This window comes from Balearica regulorum, chromosome 1 (genome assembly GCF_011004875.1).
Source record: "Balearica regulorum gibbericeps isolate bBalReg1 chromosome 1, bBalReg1.pri, whole genome shotgun sequence".
In the NCBI taxonomy this organism is placed as follows: Eukaryota; Metazoa; Chordata; class Aves; order Gruiformes; family Gruidae; genus Balearica; species Balearica regulorum.
Window position 1 is genome coordinate 111,363,977 of NC_046184.1, and position 20,987 is coordinate 111,384,963.

Below are 20,987 nucleotides of genomic sequence, written 5' to 3' on the forward strand. Positions count from 1 at the left end.
TCTCTTTGCCTGCCATGGTCCTGATACTACTTACATTCACCATTTGGATATAGTTACTTTCAGTCAACGTATATGACAGATGTACAGAGTTGGGAAAAGCTACACAACTACACCAGGAAGATATTGACAGGAGACGAGACAAGAGCTAACTGGAAGATAAATCTCTGACCCCACTACCTACTCTCACACCATCACTTTCTTTTCTCCATTTACACCAGGACTGCTAAACTGTTAGAAGGAAAAATACTTTCTCCCATAAAACTATCCAAAAAATAGCCTGAAAAAAAAAAACCCCAGTGATAAATGGTTTTCATTTATTGAACAAGTTGGGTAATAATAGTAATAGACTTGAAAGAGCATTTATGTATCAGTGGACATAAATATATACTCATAATTCTGTGTGTACTTCTCTATCAGCTGCAATAATGTTTTTGGCATCAAACCAATACTACTTAATTTAGGCCAATATACCACAAAGTTCATTTGTGCTAATCAGCTTTATATGCTGAGCACAAAATACATCAACTGCAATTTTATACTTACTATCGGGGATCTTTTTTTATTTTATTTTTAAGGAATACTTTAACATCATGTGTGAATACAGTCATAAACTGAACAGAGGAATAGACACTGTAGAAAGAAGTAGTTGACTAAATGTCTGACACTAGTTGGTTTTTTCTAATGACTTTAATTTAAAGGCTGAAATTTTGGTAAATCATCCCTTGTTTTGACAGCAGTATAATGGCAATGATAGCAGTGAAACTTCTAAGAAAGTGTACCAGAATCCGTGCTATCACTAAGTGACCTTTAAAGCATAGAAAAGAAATCCCATACTTTTTCTACTGTATAGTCCTTCAACTTATATCCGTAACAGTATATGAAAGAGTAATCACCGCCCATAGCTAAAGTCCTCTGAGATTCATTTGGTTGGTTGGAGAACCATCCACAGTTCTCGCAGATGCAAACTTCAGAATACAGAACTTTGCAAACTAGTCTTCACTCCTGCTAAACATTGAGACAAAAGCCTTGCAATTCTAACATGAAAATCATGGCAATGCTCCAAATAATTTCAGCTGACAGGGGACAGTTCAAATGCTGGAATGTTTAGCTAGATCAGCACCAGAGGGCTGTTTACCTTGCATGATCAAATTCATGCTCATTAGAGAACTACAGAATTAGATTCAGTTCATTATGCTGCTAATGACCTTCTCTGGTGAAAAAGTTATAGATTTGCCTAGTCTGAAAGAGATAGTAGGTATTTTATTCTATCGTAGTGGAATTGCTAGTATTTGTTTCTGATTTTGACTAGGAATGTATCTATCTCCTGTCGTATTTTCTCCCGATGATTCACTCTTTTCTTAAGAACTGATATAGTTCAACTCTGAAAACTGCATAGAAGTTAACCACACGTGGGTTGCTTGGATTGTGGGATCCATATTTAAAATAGTATTATGGATGTATTTCACACTTAAATGAGTTTTAAACATATTGCATTGTGCTAGTTACGCAAAATATTTTACTGGGTTTTCACAGGAGCTTCACTTTATGCTTATTACTAAATGGAATCATATCATCATTTGGCAGAAATTATACTGGAATCTGCAGTAGAGAACATAAGGTTCTTCCTGAAGGATATCTTCTTCCCTATGTCATGTTTATTACAGTTAATCATACGCAGACATAAACACACAAGCAAAAGAGGTCTCCTTAACATTTTTAAAGTCAAGAACAGAGCAGATATGTAAATAACACATTTTTGTTTCATACCATTGACCAAATAATTGTTTTGATCCAAACTGAACACTGAATTGCCTTATAAAAAGAGCATGCAGAAATAAACATAAAAATAGTCTGAAATTAAATATTCATTCAACCTTAAACTATTTTTGTTTGCTTCATTTTTAACTCTTTTAACAACAGAAAAGAAAGTGTTCAGAAACTATTTGTAATATTGTAAACTATTCCCTGCAGCTTTTATTTTGCAATTAAATTCAAAGAACATTCAACTTCAGTGCTGCAGAGCTATATTCTTCTTCCCAAGTGATTGGCATCCCCATGACTCTGAGAGTGCCATGCTGCTTTACATTGGCTATCCTGGATTGCTTTGCTGACATTCTTACATTGTATTTTTCCCACCCCCTTCAGAACAGTCATTTGAGCTAGGGAGAGAAAGAATCTGTACACAGAATAGTGCTCAAGGTACGGTTGCTATCAGGGAAAAAAAAATATTGCTCTCAGCTCTAATGAAGATCTGGAGGAAAGGGGTCACAAGCTGGTTCTGATCCTCATCCTCCTCTGATTTTGGGATCAATGCTTACTTAGCAAGCAACTCATATAACTAATTCTTCTTCCTTGTTCATGGAAAAAAATCTGTATAGTTTTTTGAACATATTTTCTTTTTTCTAAAAAACCCAACTTTTTGATTAATTTAGAAAGAGATTCAAAACCCAGGTCTGTGTTCTCCTGGATGCATAGCATGCAGATTACATTTGATCGTGTTCTGTCTGACCATGAATCTTGAATTCCTTTTTGCAGAGTAATACAGCTTCAGTAAGAAGGGTGAAAATTTCCTGCAACATCCCATAACCTGATGAAATTAATGTTTTCTGGAATAAGAAGGGATTTGAGTGTTTGAATCCCTCAAGCTGAGATTTGCATTCTACTAAAATCTTTAACGTCATGGATTCATATAGTTGTGTCTTTAACTGCAAGATATTAAAATTGTTTGTCCATGTAAATAAGTCTATGCTGGTTTTAACCCAATGAGCACCAAGCATTGGAGGTTTCAGGAGACCTGTATTCAGACACGCTAACTGTAAGAATTCACAGAGGTATGATATTAGCATTAAAACACTCAACTCTGAGAACTGTCAGAAATTTTTTGGAAAAATTTAGGTGCCCAATTATTAAAAGGTTATAGGAATCAGCCCCATTAAAGCACCTTTGGCAGCTGTCCTTTTCCTGAGAATTCTTGGCTGAATATGTCCTTAAATACATTCTTTAATATTTTATAGACATTTTTGGCTCGTTTTCATTCAAGTACCAATACTGGGTGAAGCTCAGAATGATTCTCTTTTTATTCCCAGCTGCCTGACAGCCTTTGAATAAAGACTACATTTTATGTAAATGGATCAGTACCAACTAACCAAATGATAAGTCTTTGGCTGAGATTCTTGCGTGTCCTTATAAAAATATCTTCCATACCATTGAGACAAAAGCAATGTCAAATCTGTAAGCAGATATGCAGATAATTCTCAGATGTATCAGAAGATAAACTTTTAATGATTTTTCAAATCCCTGGTCTTCTGTTCACAGAACTAAAATTCTTCCTAGTTTTTTCAATGTTATTTTTGTAATTATAATACTTTAAAATTTATGACAATCAGAAAAGTTGCTCTTTGGTCTTCAATGTGTTAGTTCAGTCATACATTGTAAAAGTAACATAATGTTTCTATTTTTAAAGATGTACTAACACCAATGTTAATTTTTTGCTTTTGTTTCATATCTAGTGTCTCAACACTTACAGACACCTGCTTAATTGTCATAGTTCTTTTCTACTTTGAAAGATATGTGCTTGCTTTTGGTTTTAGAGAAAATGTTTCTTTCAACCTATTCTGCAAATTGTTTCTTAAACTGAAAAGAAAATAGAAACCTTCCATTAGTATTCCTTGCTAGTAGCTTGGAATCCAGTCTTTCAAAAAAACCCCAAAAATAAGGATTCATGTTTTCAGCTGCATTTCAGAGTTTCATAAAAATGGCCAAATTATTGCTACAGTTTTTTGTCATAATCTCATTTAGAAGAATTCAGACTCTGAATGATCTATTTAGCCATAACTGTTCCTCTTGTTAAATTTGCTTTAAAGTTTGTTATTCTCTTTTACATAATTATACAGTAAACAAACTAATCTTTTACATCCGTCTATGATGAAATTAGCTATTAAAAAAGATCATAGTATAAAAGAAAGGCAGAAATAGGAAATATTTTTGCATAACTTTAACATACAAGAAAATAAATGTGGTTTCCTTACAGCTCTGTATTAGAAAACTTAAGTTGTTTATCAAACACAAACATTATTACATTGTATTCAATATTTATTTTTTTCTCCCTTCAAGATGCTAACGAGACTTCTGGGGGTAAAATATCAACTATTGAGGTCTGTCTAGTTGCTGCTGATTATTAAACTGATGTTTGTACTTTTTCAGATGTTCCATCAAATCCTTATGGGGTACGAGTTTTAGAGTTGTCACAAACCACTGCGAAAGTTTCGTTCAATAAGCCAGATTCACATGGAGGTGTGCCCATTCATCATTACCAAGTGGATATAAAAGAGGTAGCCTCAGAAACCTGGAAAATAGTTCGCTCCCATGGAGTTCAAAGTAAGTATAAAAAAAAAAAAAAAAAAAAAAGGAAATATTTTAACTGAAAAGAATGTCAAGGAAAAAGAATGCCAGTATGTGTTAGCTGATTCTTTTTTTCTCCATTAGTCTTAGACCAGTAGCTGCATCTACAGTTAATATTAATGGTCAGACCTCTTTATGCCAATTAGAAATCTTCCTGTAATGTTGTAAAAGTCAACCGTTACTTTTTAGTTTTAAAAAAGCTTGGTGAATAAATTTACAATTACTTTGCATTTTTCACTGTCCAGTCAAGTAAATATGAAGAATATTTCTGAAGTGATAAATATAGAAGACTAGAAGTCACAGAGGAGTTAGATTGAGAATGTGCATTACGTATGAAGTTAATTTAAAAATTTTAAAAGTAAGCTGTTATGTGATAGCTGGAGAGGGACTGTTTACAAGGGCATATAGTGATAGGACAAGGGGTGCCCAGTCTGTGTAGTAGGGTGCAACGTACTCAAGTGAGAACAAACCTGGTGATTAGAGTGCAGTTACACAGATGCCTAATTTAATTGTAAAGCCAGAACAATAAAAAGGTTTAAGCTGAAGGAGGGTCGATTTAGATTAGATGTTAGAAAGAAATTCTTTACTGTGAGAGTGGTGAGGCACTGGAACAGGTTGCCCAGAGAGGTTGTGGAGGCCCCATCCCTGGAAGTGTTTAAGACCAGGTTGGATGGGGCTTTGGGCAACGTGGTCTAGTGGAGGGTGTCCCTGCCTATGGCAGGGGGGTTGGAACTAGATGATCTTTGAGGTCCCTTCCAACCCAAACCACTCTATGACTCTTTCTATGATATTTAATTCTGGGCATTAGTGATTTTGAGCTACTTAGTAACCTTTCTACATACCTGTTAATATTCATGATGTCTATTTCGATAGCATATCTATAAAATATTGTTTAGCAAACATTAAATGCATTTGTTGGATATTATATATCTATTATCTATCTACTGTATTAGTGGGGATGATACAAGAGAGGCCAGTTCCTTGCCAGATCTATGTCTTTGCATTTCTCTAAAGGCAGAAAAGAGTATAAGCCTCCCCAAACAGATGAGGTCTTTAAGTACATGCCAAGGTGGGGTGTTTATACAGAATAATGTTAACAAAATACATTCGACAGATCAGTAATCCCTTGCATCCATATTTACCCTTAACAGACAATGCAAGTTAAAGCAGTCCCAAGTCATCTGATTTATACAGCAGGAGGTGAATGATTTTTGCAGCTATCAGCACAGTGAAGGGAAAAAAAATTATCAAATTATCTAATGTGTGTTATCTCTTTCCCTTTCACATCCCATAATCCAGACACAAAAATTCTGCACTAAGCAGAACATGTTCCAAATTACAGGATTATTCCAAAGAAACATACAATGAACATGTAATTAACATATATTCAAAGAAACATATAATTACTTTTTATCTTTTGTTTTTCTTAACCAAACACAGTAACTGTGTGCATAAATGTAATACCGTAAACCATAGTAGCATTCTTTTTAGTCCAGTATAGCTTGTATTGCTTTCAGTGCCAGGAGATCTAAAGAAGACAATGTGTTTCCTCTAGTTGCAGGGCATACACATGAATGGACATTAGTGTACATCTTCCCTTCTTTTCATGTTATATTTCAGACAAAGTTTGAGACTTTTTTTCTCATAGTTACTTCCTTCAATGAATTGGCAATAATTTTCTCTGATGAGAACTACAGTATACCAAATACTAAAACCAGAAGTGCCCAGTCTGTGTAGTAGGGTGCAACGTACTCAAGTGAGAACAAACCTGGTGATTAGAGTGCAGTTACACAGATGCTTAATTTAATTGTAAAGCCAGAACAATAAAAAGGCCTCAGTGTTAACTTTGTAGAACAGTGTATTTACCTTACTCCCCATATAACTTTCTTTCCTGTTATTTCTGTTAATGTGAAGTTTATGAAAAGATTAATTGATAACATTAGGAAAGATGTATAACTTGACAGACTTTTGTTATTAGAGTTGACTGGAGCTGCCTTCTTCAAAAGTTCACACATTGATTTTGAAACATTCTTTCAGCATTACATATTTTTAAGTTTTATAGAGCTTATTTCAGAGATTTCTGTATAACATGAATTTATCTTCTTAGAATTATTTTAGTATAATATCTGTTTGAATTATATGGTAATTTATTCTAAAAACAGAGTAGAGCAGCAGGTACAAATACTTGCAGTCCTTATGAAGACCATACCACTGTGAAGTAGATTGTGAATATTTAGGATCTCTGCTGCCATGCCTACTAAAATTGAATATACGGCTTCTTTGAGAAAAAGGCTGTATTAGTTCCTACATGCTGTCATGTTATTTCCCCACATATTCCTTTTGTGCAGTTTGCCTGTTTCAGTTTATTCTCCTTTCTCATTTGGAAGTTTTCAGGGGATTTACCTTCTTTCAAGCATGTGCTTTTCTCTTCATTTCATTGTTCCCCAATTGTAACACTGAGAGATTTTGCTGAAAAAACAAAATAGGTCATATTGGTTTTGAATATCCTAAAGGCACCTCTTAATAGCATGCATCATCAGAGAGTACTCCAAGTGATGACAAAAACTAGTAAATATAAAAACAACCTGAAAAGTCATCTCGGTCTCCAAATAGATATGCTTAGTAAATACATAAATATTGAGAAGGTAAACTGAGAGGACAGTGGACGATATTAAAAATTAATTCTAGATCCATAATTAGTTCATGCTGTTTTCTGAAATCTCTATTTGTATTGAAATGCATAGAAGGAAACAATACATATGCTATTCTTGCATATAAAGCTTGAGATTGTATATCCTATATGTCTCTGAATTTATCTCTGAACTACTTTAGAAATCAAAAACTACTTCAGAATTTCAAGTATTTGCTAAGCAGGAGGCATCTTGATTTTGTAAATCTTGTTGGTGCTACACTATGTAATTTGATAGGGAAATCAAAAGGGACCTGGTTGCATTTATCATAAGTTCTTGCAGATATTCTGTAATGAGTCAAAAACTTGTTCTATTTGTGAGGTACTGTAGGGCCCAACCAGAAAAAACAAAACGTGTTACCAGACTGAACAGCCCAGAGCAGAAAAAGTCTTCCCAGATGGAGATGACAAAACCAACATTAATGTCCTTTTTTTTTTTTAATGAAAATACTGGTAAATGTAACTGGAATCTTTCTGAAAAATTCAACCTTTGCTTGTTTCCTGAGCATTCAGAGGGTTTCAGCAAGTTTTCTAAAACATCTGTTTAAACCTCTCTCCGTTTATGTTTTAGTCTACTTAGTGTCATGGTAGGATAACATTGAGATATCCTCTTCTAAATCTCTATTTTCAGTTCCTGAAAGAATTTTTAAAGAAACTTTTCTTAGCATCAAGGATTTTCTTTTATTCTTTATACTTTTTGAAACATTTAGGATACTTTTAAAGCTTTTGAATGATAAAAATTTCTCATTGTGCTTAATTAACTAAGGACCGCTTTCCCACCATGCCTCAACATCATCTCAGCTGAGTGAGGAGGATGTTTATACTACATGCAATCAGTATCCTGTATTATGAGTTGTAGCTGGGTCATCATAATTTCCATACTTGGTCAATATTCCTTAATGGAAACTGAATCACTTTTTTCATCTGTTCACATTTTAGGGACAGGTTTATGGCTAAGATTCAGATATAAATGCTATTTGCACAAGGACAGTTAACTGCTTGCACATCTCAAGTAATGATGCATACATAATGCAGAAGTCATATTTTTTTCCCAGCAGCCAGTGATAAACGATGCTGAATTTTTACAGGATGTCTTTTTATCAGACTGATTTAAGTCAGTGGTGATAGAACAGGACTGCAGCTCCTTCTTGCCACAATGTAGGTAATGTGTAAATTCCAAAACCATCTGTTAACAAAAAGAGGCAGAAAAACCTACATGCAGGAGAAAGGCGTGCCTGGAAGACTGTTAGCCTTCCAATACAGAGACTGTCAAGGCTAAACTGGGTCTTCTGGTCCCTCTCTACTATGACCAGAAGGAACACTGTAGCTGTTTTCATACAGTCACAGAGAACAGCCATAAACTCATAAAAGGAATGAAAACTGTATTTTTAAATGAAACAAACATCATGGAAATGTGCCTACAGAAGTTAGTTTAAAGCGTTAATAAATATTTAAGAGATATTTCTAAAAGTTGTCGAAAGGAATTGCTACTAACACTAGGAAGTAAGTTATTTCTTTTTTATAATTATAACCTAACAACTATGTATAAAACCTTCTACAAGTAGGATTATAATTGTCTGGTTTTATTTATTTGAAAAATACAATAGATGGTTACCGAAGTTGTTAGGCATTCTTTTGTAATCAGTCATCCAGTAAATACAAATAAGTTTAATCAGAAAAAATTAAGCAGTATGAAATGGATTCTGTGCGAATCTATGCAAACAGCCTGCAATTCTCTTCATCTAGGAAGAGTGCTGCCAGTTTCTTCAAAGAATCCCTCAAAAGGTGGCTTTTGTCTCAAACTGTACAAGTTTGAGCTGTTTTCAGATCAAATTAAGGGGAAAATTCCAGAGTCTTGGAGCTGCAGCCAAGAATATCTGTTTCCCTATTCCCTCCCCTTTGTCTTTTATAATGAAGAAGATTTCATTTGAAAGACTGTGCTGATTGCAGCTATTGAAGGAGAGCACAGAAAGTGAAGCAATCATTCTGATACACCAACTTTACGCTATTTAGAGATTTAAGAGTCGTAATCAGCATTATCGTAGTTCACCAAGAGATCAGTGAGCAAACGGCAGCCAGATTTTTCTGCACTTCTAGGTGGTCTTCTGAATATGAAAATTGTTTTGTTGCAGGCTAGCTGCAAATCTCTGTACAGCTTCACTTTACAGTCACGGTGCAGTGGGGCTCCCTGTGGGCCATAATCCCCAGGGGAGGTGGGTGGCAGGGACAGTCAGAGCTAACAGTGCCTTCAGCGCCCAGACATTTGTGACCCTCTCAGTAGTGCAGGGAAGCCCACTAATCTTGAAGTAACAGAAGTGCGGATAATATTGGCAAGGTTCATTCTCCAAGGGCAGTTTGCATCCTTTCAGCCAGACAGCTGGTAAACCCCTGAGTGTGGGGTATTGCCCATCCATCATCAAAAAGGGGATAACAACCAGTGAAGAGCATTTGCCATGCTGTCCTCTGTAGACACTAAGAAAACAGTGAGAAGAAATAAGATACCTGTGCTGGGAAAAATTGTCTGACCACAATCTTCTGTGTAATTTTTTTTTTTTTTTAAAAAGGACATTCACTGATCAGTTTCTGAGTAATCAACAAAGACTTCATAAGAAAAAAAAAAATGCATTCTTTTTCCCTTTCAAGCAGTATTGAGTTTCCCAAGGAAGAAAATGGATGGACTCAGAAACTGTGAAAATCACTTCTTCAGATCCCTTCAGTCCTTCAGAATGCACCACTGGAATAACTTCTCTAATAGAGAAGCCATTGAGGTCTTGTTTTGTCTTAACAGCATTATGAACACTAGTAATCCTGGTTCACAGGCAGCAAATAATGCATTCATAATGCAAAGGACTTAGCTTATAAACAAACCTAAAAGACAGTGGAGGTGTGCTTGAAACTTGAAAAAAATATGCTCTCTGAAAACTTTTGGATGTCTTCAACAAGAATACAAAACCTTTATTCCACGGTCAGTCTAACACAGCATAAGATGGGTATGGCCACTAAAATTCTAGCAATTTTTCCTTCTTTTTTCACATTGATAGGTAGGTAGGTAGGTAGGTAGGTATGTAGGTAGATAGATAGATAGATAGATAGATAGATAGATAGATAGATAGATAGATAGATAGATAAACATGCCAGCAGATCTTTCTTTTCAAAGCATTAAATATTTATATGAGAATGAAATACCGAGGAAAAACAGTCTCTGCATTTCTAGTGCCACTCAATTCGATGGTGGTAGAGCAACATGGAGAATACAGTAAAACCCAGTCCCATATTAAGATTACTGTGGAAATTCACTTATGGATTTGTGGATGGTTGTCACTGTCATTTTAGAGAGGAGAGATATACGTTTTGGAATTTATGTAGCAAATAGCCTCTCTCTCTCCCTATTCTCTCTCTTGCTTCCTCTGAACTGCAGTAAGTATTGTTACTCCCCTGTTTCTATCACGAAAGGGAAAAAATGCATTCTTCTACCAAGAGATACTCATAATGTTCTCCTTCTGTCCTTTCATTAGATGAAAAGCCTTGTGATATGATATTCATCTCATACACATAGCGTATTTAATATTTGTGATTGTTCTTGTGTTTGGAAATTCTCACATTTAAGACTGAATTTCTTTTTTAAAAAAAACCCTCTTTTTTCAGCTATTGCTTTTTATGTTTTTTAGGAAAGGTTTGGTAGAATTTTAAATTCTTGTATTTTTTTAATTTTTAAAATTTAATTACTATTTATGTAAAACCTCAATAAATAGTGAAGACTTATTAAAAACAGGTAAAGGCAACTCTACGCATTTCTTCAGTTTAGCAACATTTGAAAAAAGTTCTAAGTTTTCTAGTGTTTAAGGAAGCTGCTAAAGTAGTAATGCCTAGCTAATTTAGAATTTCTTATATTAGTAACAAGTCGTAGCATCAAATGACTATGGAGAAGTGAACATGACAGCTTAGAGATGGTAAAGGTGCAGCATCTTTACAATTACACCTTGCAAAACAGATTATTATTAAAGAGTTAAAAATAATAAAGGAGGAAAAAATTGTAGTTTAGAAGGAAAAAGTACTTTTCAATCATTTATGTTTTTTCTTAAAAGTGTAAACTTCATAAAATAATAGTAAAAGAAAATACGGAACCTATTTTGAATAAATTTGCATTTTTTACATAAGCAGGGCTTTTTTGTGGTTTTTTTTTTCTGAAAGCATTTGCCCACTGGTATATTAAGTATAGTCACGTTAGATACTGATAAATCTGAGAATGTTAGTCTGTAGCGATGCCCTAAAAATAACATACTCAAAGAATGCATATTCTGACATTGTTTTTAATGCACTAAATTCAGGTAGCTACTCAAAGGACAACCTTACATTCCTCTACACTTTGGATCTTAAAAAACAAAAATGTCTTCTGCTGTATATTTTTCTGGGAAAAAAACCCCAACAAACCAAAGCATAACATCTGGGCTTTACTAGTGTCTCTAGGTCTTGGTATTTTCAGGAGATAGTCTACTGAGTTTCAAGTCTTTTAACCAAATTATTCCTGGACTTATAATTCAGCCTTTGTAGGCTATCAATGTAAAATATTTTCTACAATGGACAAATTATATAAGATAAAGTTATATATACATTTTCAAAAACATGATGTAGAAAGAAAAAATATAGAAAATGAACATATTATAAAACCTGCTTTTTTGAATCTATTTATGTGTTTTGAATTTTAATGGTCAAGGATGTTTTCTCTTTTGACATTTGAGATTCTTCTTTGGATGGCAGAAAGCAGAAGCTTTACAAAGTAATGTGCAAAATATAATGTGATTCAATAATCAATGTATTACTCGTAAATATATTTCATGCAGCAATATCAAAACACACCAGAGCTGCTTTACCAACATATGCTTATACTTTTTTATTGAATATTTTATTGAAGGAGACAATAATTTTCAGTTTTGTGGTAGCATAATCGGACTATGTACAAAAAGCAGTTAAATATTTATTTAAATATGTGTTTTTACAACTTTACATTATAATGTCAAATGAAATGGTGAAAAATACTACAACCTAAGAAATATTGAAATCTTTATTCTTTGAACAGGATAAGGAAATCCGTTGACAGGTGGACTACAAGTGGTATTATGTTACATATCTGAAAAATTAGCATAACATAGAAAGAATCAAAGGCATTTTTCTTAAGAAAAAAATACTAAGAAAATTTGTACAACATCTTAATCTTATGCAAAAAATTGAATACTTCAATAGATTTAATAGTTTGGGTTTAGCTATTTAAGGAGTTCTCAAACAACAAGCACTATTGCTAGTATTTTCTTTCAACAGAAATTTTGTTTTCTTTCTGGTTCTTGACAAATTGGAGATCTAATCTGAAATAAGTAATTCTTTGTAATTTCACATTCAAATCTCAGCAGGTTCAGTTAATTATTTTTTTTTCATCTAAGTACATTGAATTTCATGTACTTTGTGAAATCATAGAATAATTTAGAAAGAAAGGGACCTTGTGATCATTGTCTCCAAACTGCCTAGGTTGCAGCAGGTCCAGCTTCAAAGCTTTGTTAGGGTGCTCAGGGCTTTGTCCTGAGTTTTGAATCACTCTATGAATTGAAATTTCATATTTAGCCATTTGTTTGTGAAATTAGAGGGTTTTTTAAACATGGTCCTGTCTGTACCATTTTTTCACATGCATTTAACTTTTTTTAGGCACATTATAGTAGAGAAAGGATTTTCTGTTACCCAAGATAAAGTTTTTAAACTGCTGTGCTGTGTGTTATGCCTGGTACTGATGCTCCTTTTACTACGTGCATCCTTAAAGTTAGAAGAAGTTATGTACATGCCAATGTTGATGAGGTAATTAAAACTTGAAGTTGTCTATCTCTGTGTTACACTTTTTACTTTTAAATTGGCTATACCAGTGAGAAAGCATTCCTGTATGCAGGCAAATCTTATTATAAACCTTCTATCAAAAAATAGTCAGTAAATTTAAAATAAGGTCATTCCATTTTCTCTTTTATTTTTTTATAATATATATGACATTCCAAGCAATGAAATGGTGAGTTTTTGCATCTGTGCAGTTCAGGGTTTTGGGTAAAACTACCAAACTTCATTTTCTGTCTTTAAGCAAGACTTTTTGATAGACCTCACATGAACAGACATTCTTTCAGAAGACCTTAGAAGTTTATAGTGCATGGTTTTCCACTGAGATTTCAGAAACACTATTATGCAAAAAGATATTCTTTCTTATGCTAAAATGTAGCAATTACTGTATCTTCTTATTGTCATGGGGAGGAAATCTAACAGATCAGTTAGAATTCTCGTGTACTACATCTTAGGTTGTAGGTTTTGTACTTCCTGCTTCTTTTGTGTTGAAGCATGAAAGTATGCACCCCATTGGTTACTAAAACACTTTCCCACTGTAACAATGCTTCACCATTAAACTGGGAAGACTTTTAAATGGATTCCTGAGAGATATAAACCCCATATAATTCAATAATTTTCTTAATGAGTTTAATGACTAAGAGAGTATATATGTATAGTTTGTAGATGAAACAGAAATAAATTGCAAATATTTTGGTAGGCTAAGTCAGCATTCAAAATTATTTTAAGAGTTGAAAATCTTCAAGGCAGAATTCATTAATGTCTAGTGCAAGCTGCTAAAACAGAAGGAAAAACACATTCATTAGCTTATTCCAGTGGGAAAATAACATTTTTAGTAAGTATGTGAGACATTGAATTCCTTAGCATGTCTGTCAGATTTGGCTCCCTGTGACATGAATTGCGATCACATTCAGTTCTAAAATGACACTTGCTATTTCTGAGGAGTGATTCTGCATTTCTGGAATATGTACTCCAGAAATTTGGAAGCACCTGAAGTCTCAGAGATTTTTGTACATGTTAAATGATGCTGTAAGTCATCCAGAAAATATTTCTGGGTTGTGAATTCAGCTTTAGAATTTGGTTCTGCATTTAGCAGACTGTTAGGCAGGTGGTTTAATACCAGTGAAAATATGGATGAAAAAAACCTGTAAAACCAAACCCAAAAAATTTGTTGTCGCTTTATACCCAGCTAATGCAATTGATGCATAATATGGACAATCTTAAAATTGTCAGATTGCCAAATTGAATTAAATTAGTAGTTTAGTTTAAAAAATTGTCTGTTGTCAATAGGCTATAATTGATAATATTGTAAAAAAAAAATTCATAGATCATTCCTGATATCAGTTCATATACTTATGATACTATTGCTAAGCCTAAATTCATGAGATTTCTTTTTCAAAAGAAACTGGATATTTAGCTTCTTTGAAAAATTGTTTTCTCAACTTAAACCAGCTTGGAAACTATAAGAATGCAGGAGTTGCATATATATCTATGATATTAAGCTATAATGATGTAAGATGCAATACAAATAACACAAATAAAAAGCCCTTAATTTTAATAAATCTAAATTCTTGGGATAAATGGCATGATAAAATTTGCAACATGTGATACAATTGAAAAAAAGAAAAAGAGTGAAAGAATGGACACAATTTGTAACCAATATAGATTACTTTTAAATGGTAGGAAAAAAATCACTTTTCATCCCAATTAATTTGTGTGTATACCTGCATGTAAGAAAGTTATTCAGCCCTCTAATTCTGTCTCTATACTATTCTTGGCCTCCATCCAGCTTAATCTTTGCTGTAAAAGTCCCCTGTGGATGGAAAGGTTGGATTGTAAATAAATGTCTTAAACTAAATTACACGGACGGATTAGAGAGACTGAAAAGTGAGGAGAAGCGTAAAGGGAAAGCTAGGTTTAAATATTTCAGGGTTTTATACAGACCTGAATCATCATGAGAATGAAATGTACTTTTCACATTCAAAGGTGAATAAAATGTCATGAGAAGAGAAGAAAACCCAGACAATTTACTTCACAGCATGAGTTCATAACTAAAAGCAACTGAGTGTTATGCAGCTATAACCACTGCCAGTATCCGAGGTTACTCTTCTCTTCAATAGCTTGTAATCCTGTGTTTGCAATTGCATTTAGTCAAACAGTCAAAGCTCATTGCAAAATGTGATTTATGTTCAAGTATTGTGGTTTTTTTATGACACAGACTAGAAAATCTGTAAGAACAAATGCAAGACTTTGATTGCAAGAAGTATGTAGTAAATATTTTAATAAGCAATTAAATGGAGAATCAGTTATCCCAAATATATTTCACCTGGTCTTTCTCTGTGATAATTCTTGGCTACTCCCTAATTAGACCTTTTCAGGCTTTTTATGATGGCATACTCTCAAGTAAATTTGCAGCGAACATTCTCATCTGATGTAAAGGTCTTACAGATCTGGCTCATAAGGGTGAATCTTGTTAAGTAAATAGTGATGCAATGCAGTATTGGATATGAATAACTGATAAATGAGATGCATGGTACAGCTGCAACTTTGCCTTTCAAATCTGTATTGTATTCATCTGCATTTATTTTACATTGTCAATCTGCTTACAAAAAGGTAAAGTATATTTATGGAATATTTATGCATATATAAACTTCTGCTGCATTTGGTAATACAAAACAGAAAAGTGTTCCTGGAGGATAGAGTATTTTTAAGTATTTTCAGGGTCACTGAATGACAGCATAGTTATGAATGGAGTTTTCCTTCTGCCACATACAACAATGAGCAACAGAGAGAGCATAGCCCTATCTGTGTTACGTTTCACAGTACCCTGAAATGAATGTCCTTTTTATCACTTTTTTTCTCTCTACTCTTTTCTTTCTCCAATAGCAAGAAATAAAGTATAGTATGCAGGAGTAGGATGGGGAGGAGGAGGAGGAAGTTATGAATGGAAATTATCTTTGCATGTAAGAAGCAAAAGAGCTGTTGTTGAAATCATCATTCATGTCGGCCTTGAGGTCTTTGCTTTTTCACAGTAGTGAATGTCATAAAAGACACATTGGAAATGACATTTTAGTCCCTTTGCTTGTCACTGTGAGGACAGCCTCTGATGATAGCAGTTGCCAGGAGCTGGTTTATTCTTACTTCAAATGATAGAATCATAGAATGGTTTGGGTTGGAAGGGACGTTAAAGATCATCTAGTTCCAACCCCCCTGCCATGGGCAGGGACACCCTCCACTAGACCAGGTTGCCCAAAGCCCCATCCAACCTGGCCTTGAACACTTCCAGGGAGGGGGCCTCCACAACTTCTCTGGGCAACCTGTTCCAGTGCCTCACCACCCTCACAGTAAAGAATCTTTTCTTTAATCTAAATCTACACTCTTTCTGTTTAAAACCTATCACTACATGCCCCTGTAGACAGTCCCTCTCCAGCTTTCTTGTAGGCCCCCTTCAGGTACTGGAAGGCTGCTATAAGGTCTCCCTGGAGCCTTCTCTTCCCCAGGCTGAACAACCCCAACTCTCTCAGCCTGTCCTCATAGGAGAGGTGCTACAGCCCTCTGATCAGCTTCATGGCCCTCCTCTGGACTCACTCTAACAGCTCCATGTCCTTCTTATGTTGAGGACCCCAGAGGTGGACGCAGTGCTGCAGGTTGGGTCTCGTGAGAGCGGCGTAGAGGGGCAAAATTGCCTCCCTCGACCTGCTGGTCACACTTCTTTTGATGCAGCCCAGGACACGGTTGGCTTTCTGGGCTGCAAGCTCACACTGCCGGCTCATGTTGAGCTTCTCATCAACTAATACCCCCAAGTCCTTCTCCTCAGGGCTGCTTTCAATCCATTCTCGGCCCAACCTGTAGTTGTGCTTGGGATTGCCCTGACCCACATGCAGGACCTTGCACTTGGCCATGTTGAACTTCACGTGGTTCGCATGGGCCCACCTCTCAAGCCTGTCAAGGTCCCTCTGGATGGCATCCCTTCCCTCCAGCGTGTCGACCACACCACACAGCTTGGTGTCATCAGCAAACTTGCTGAGGGTGCACTCAATCCCACTGTCCATGTTGCTGACAAAGATGTTAAACAGTGCCAGTCTCAATATTGACCCCTGAGGAACACCACTTGTCACTGGTCTTCACTTGGACATTGAGCCATTCACCGCAACTCTTTGAGTGCGGCCATCCAGCCAATTCCTTATCCACCGAGTGGTCCATCCATTGAATCCATGTCTCTCCAATTTAGAGACAAGGATGTCCTGCAGGACAGTGTCAAATGCTTTGCACAAGTCCAGGTAGATGACATCAGTTGCTCTTTCCTTATCCACCAGCACTGTAACCCCATCATAGAAGGCCACCAAATTTGTCAGGCACGATTTGCCCTTAGTGACGCCATGTTGGCTGTCACCAATCACCTCCTTATTTTCCATGTGCCTTAGGATAGTTTCCAGGAGGATCTGATCCATGATCTCACCAGGCACAGAGGTGAGACTGACCAGCCTGTAGTTTCCTGGGTCTTCCTTTTTTCCCTTTTTAAAAGTGGGGGTTATGTTTCCCCTTTTCCAGTCAGTGGGAACTTCACCAGACTGCCACATCTTCTCAAATATGATTAATAGTGGCTTAGCAATTTCATCCGCCAGTTCCCTCAGGACCCACAGATGCATCTCATCAGGTCCCATGGACTTATGCACCTTCAGGTTCCTTAGATATTCTTGAACCTGATCTACTCTTATGTGATGGTTAGGTTCATCACCTAACTATGGTGATGGTGAGGTTTTTTCCAGCTCCTACATTTGGTAACAGAGCAAGTAGAGTCTCTTTTTCACTCTTTGCATGCTCCAGAGTTGAAAATTGCATGGGTTAGAGGAATGAAAAGCAGAACTCCCATGTCATAACCTGCTTCCTAGGTAGCTCCTAAGACTGCAGCAACATACCTTGATCATGGGACAATTAGTATTAATGAGAGCTTCCAGTTTAAAAAATCTGGTCAGTGATAATATACCATTCAAGAGAAATGCATAGAAGACTACTTTTGTGGGCATTCAGACTAAATGGCTTGTTTGGAACATAAAATTGAGCAGTTACAATAAGTAGTAAAATAAGTGGTTTTCTCTTTTTTAAGAGAAAAATCATGCATTCAATTTCTAATAATGAATTCAGTGGTATGTTACAGTATATAATTCTCTGTACATAGGTAAAACTGAGAAAAGTTATATAGATTTTATATATGTTCTGCTTATTGCTATTAGTATGCAGAATTATAATATTGAAAAGTGTTGGAATTGTAAATAGCAGTCTCAAGTGAGATGCAAGGCTTGCTAACATACATTGATTTACCTCTCTACTTCTCTGAGCACAGTGTTAGAAATTTTCATTCCTTTCTGCTCTGCAAATATTCCTTTGGCTTAGCATTAAGAATTGTTGAATTCCTGACACCCGTCTTGGTACTTTCTAAGAGTACTGATACGTTTGTAGTAATGAGTAAAGAGTAATTAATTTTCTTAGGTATTTTGGGTCCATCTGGTTAAGAAAGGCCATCTCTTATTTGTATGTCTAGCATGGTGCAATTTTGTAACACCATAAGAAAACTAGTGAATTGCATGAAACATGAGAAAACTATTCTATTCTAGTGAATTACATGAAACATCTTAAATCTCTTGCAAAGTCTCAAAGGAACAAAAAGATCATTGTAGCTTTGCAGAACTTGGCTGACAATAGGAAGCAGGTGCAGGTGTTAAAAGTAAACTGCTATCATTATTTTCTTAGACTTGGAAGACATTTTCTGTGAGGTTCTTTTGCTTTTTTTTTGTTTTTAATGATAAAAAGAGAAGATATTTAGACCAGTAACCCATTATTAGTTTAGGATAAGTTGTTAGTTTAGATCTGAGTTATACCCTGCTCTATTAAAAGCAGTCACCAGGAGCTTACCCAGTTTTACCAGCTTCAAACGGCAATTGTATCACACTGAAAGAAACTTGCCTGCTCAGCCTTTTGAAAAAAGATCTGAGCTCACTCTGTGAAGTCAGTCAAGCAGAGACCAGCTCCAGCTAAAGCTGTGCACCTGGGCACAGTTCTGCCCTCAATTGGCAAGCCCTGTTTGCCAGTGACTATGGTGATGCAGAAGTGTGGAGTCAGCCTTGACTCAAATGGGAGAGCTCACCCAATGTCAATGTATTGCAAGAATGTCTCTCATACTTACCTTTCTCAAAGAGTAATATGGCCCTCAAAACTATGTGGACTTGCTACACCATTAGCCCGTGTATACACAGTTGACCTAACATATTCCAGAGGCACCACAGAAACTACTGTGCACTTCATGCTTAGAAGATATAAGATTTGTCTGCTAGGAATACAAGTGAGGCCAACGTCACTTCTTTCTCAAGATCTCTCAGTAACAAAGAACTCAAGATGGTGTTTTGAATGCAGGAAACCCTTTTAAACTCCAGCTTTGTGTTGCAAATTTCAAATGGGATATTAGCTCACAGCAGAATCTCCATTATAGGAACAGCAGAAACATGGGCAGGAAAAACAAAAATAAAAGTAATTCTTTCTGCCCTACAAGGGAGCATAAGGGATTCTAATTCTGAGATAGGCTGGGATACAATACAGTTTGATTTATACAATTGAAGAATGACAGAAAGTGGTGTAACTGTAGCGAGTGTAGAAGAAAGAAATGTATACTCATAGCTAGCCCCCAGCCTCTTCTGTCAAAATATACTCCCTCCTTCAATAATCCAGGGTAGATTCCAGACCTTGATATAAGAAGACAGAGAATACCTAGTGGCATTAGCTACAATCTAACACCCAGCATGTTCTTTGTAGTCTCCTAATAAATGAAATCCCTATTCCTCTTAGAAAACCCTGTTTTATTTTCTGGATCGCCTGCCAGTAAGCATTGGTTTTAGCCTTGATGGGTGTTCAAAAAGATAAAAAAAATGGGATAAATGAAACAGTGTAAATTATTTTAGTAAGGGCTTTAATTGCCCTTCTGCAATGAGGTTAACACAGTTATTTCTTTACTATGTAATGTAGTATGGTATATTCACTCAATAAAGTATTACTTACTTAGAAGAGTTAATTCTATTGTCTTCATGTGTTCATATTGCCAATGGAAGTTCAGGTGTATTCAATGGTCTAGAATTTTTTGTTATAGGAGAATTCTAAAATTAATGTCTACAGAAAATAAATTTGATTTATGGAAAGGTCTAACTTCATCAGATTTTATATTTAGCAGTGTAATTTGTACTATTAAAATTGCAGCAATTATAGTCACATAAATATTTAACAATGAACCCTCATGCTGCTACACTGAGAACATTAGTCATATGTTAGAAAGCATTTTGAAGAATACCTTCTTTTTGCATGATTGGAGGTATATCTGGTGGCAGTCCAAATCCCCATTGATTTTACTGTATTGTTTTATTGTTACATAAAAAGTTGTATCCTTTTCAAGTGTCACCCTTTTCAAGTGGCTGGCTGTTTCTTCAAACAGTAGACTTTAAAATCCTTGCATTCAGAACTGTACAAAAATTTTATAGCAGAAGAGACAATGGGGTTCCAAGAACCACGGTAGTATTCCCGTTTAATTTATAGAATCATAGAAAGATTGATTGTAAGGAATATCTGGAGTATATGTGGTCCAACCTCCTGCTTGAAGCCGGACTGGTACCAATCCTAGATTAGGTCAGGCATGGCTTTGTCTAACTCAGTCTCAACACCCAAGGATGGAGATTCCTCACCCTTTTGGGTGAAGAAAGTTACCCTTGGTGTAACCTGTTTCAGTGCCTCACTTCTCTCTCAGTATGTGAGTTTTTCTAATATCTGGTCTGAACATGCCAAGCTGTGGCTTGTGACTGTTGCCCTGTTACATTATTTGCAACTGTTGAGAAGAGTCTTACACCATTGTTTTAGCTCCACTGCAAAGGGATGGTAGGTGACTGTTCAATCACTCCTTGGCATTCTCTTGGTAAGACTAAATAAGCCTTGGCATCTATGTATTGTTCATGTGACCTAGGCTCCTCTGCCTGGACCCTAACTGGTTTCT

At 35.6% G+C, this 20,987-nt stretch overlaps 1 protein-coding gene across 1 annotated transcript in view; it reads left to right on the plus strand.

Annotated features, from left to right (window-relative positions):
- Positions 1–20,987, plus strand: part of NCAM2 (neural cell adhesion molecule 2) — a 326,924-nt gene that overhangs the window by 250,744 nt on the left and 55,193 nt on the right. Inside the window, exon 12 of the mRNA XM_075769966.1 lies at positions 4,204–4,377. Within this exon, the coding sequence (XP_075626081.1) occupies positions 4,204–4,377 (174 nt within the window). The remainder of the gene's footprint in view (positions 1–4,203; positions 4,378–20,987) is intronic.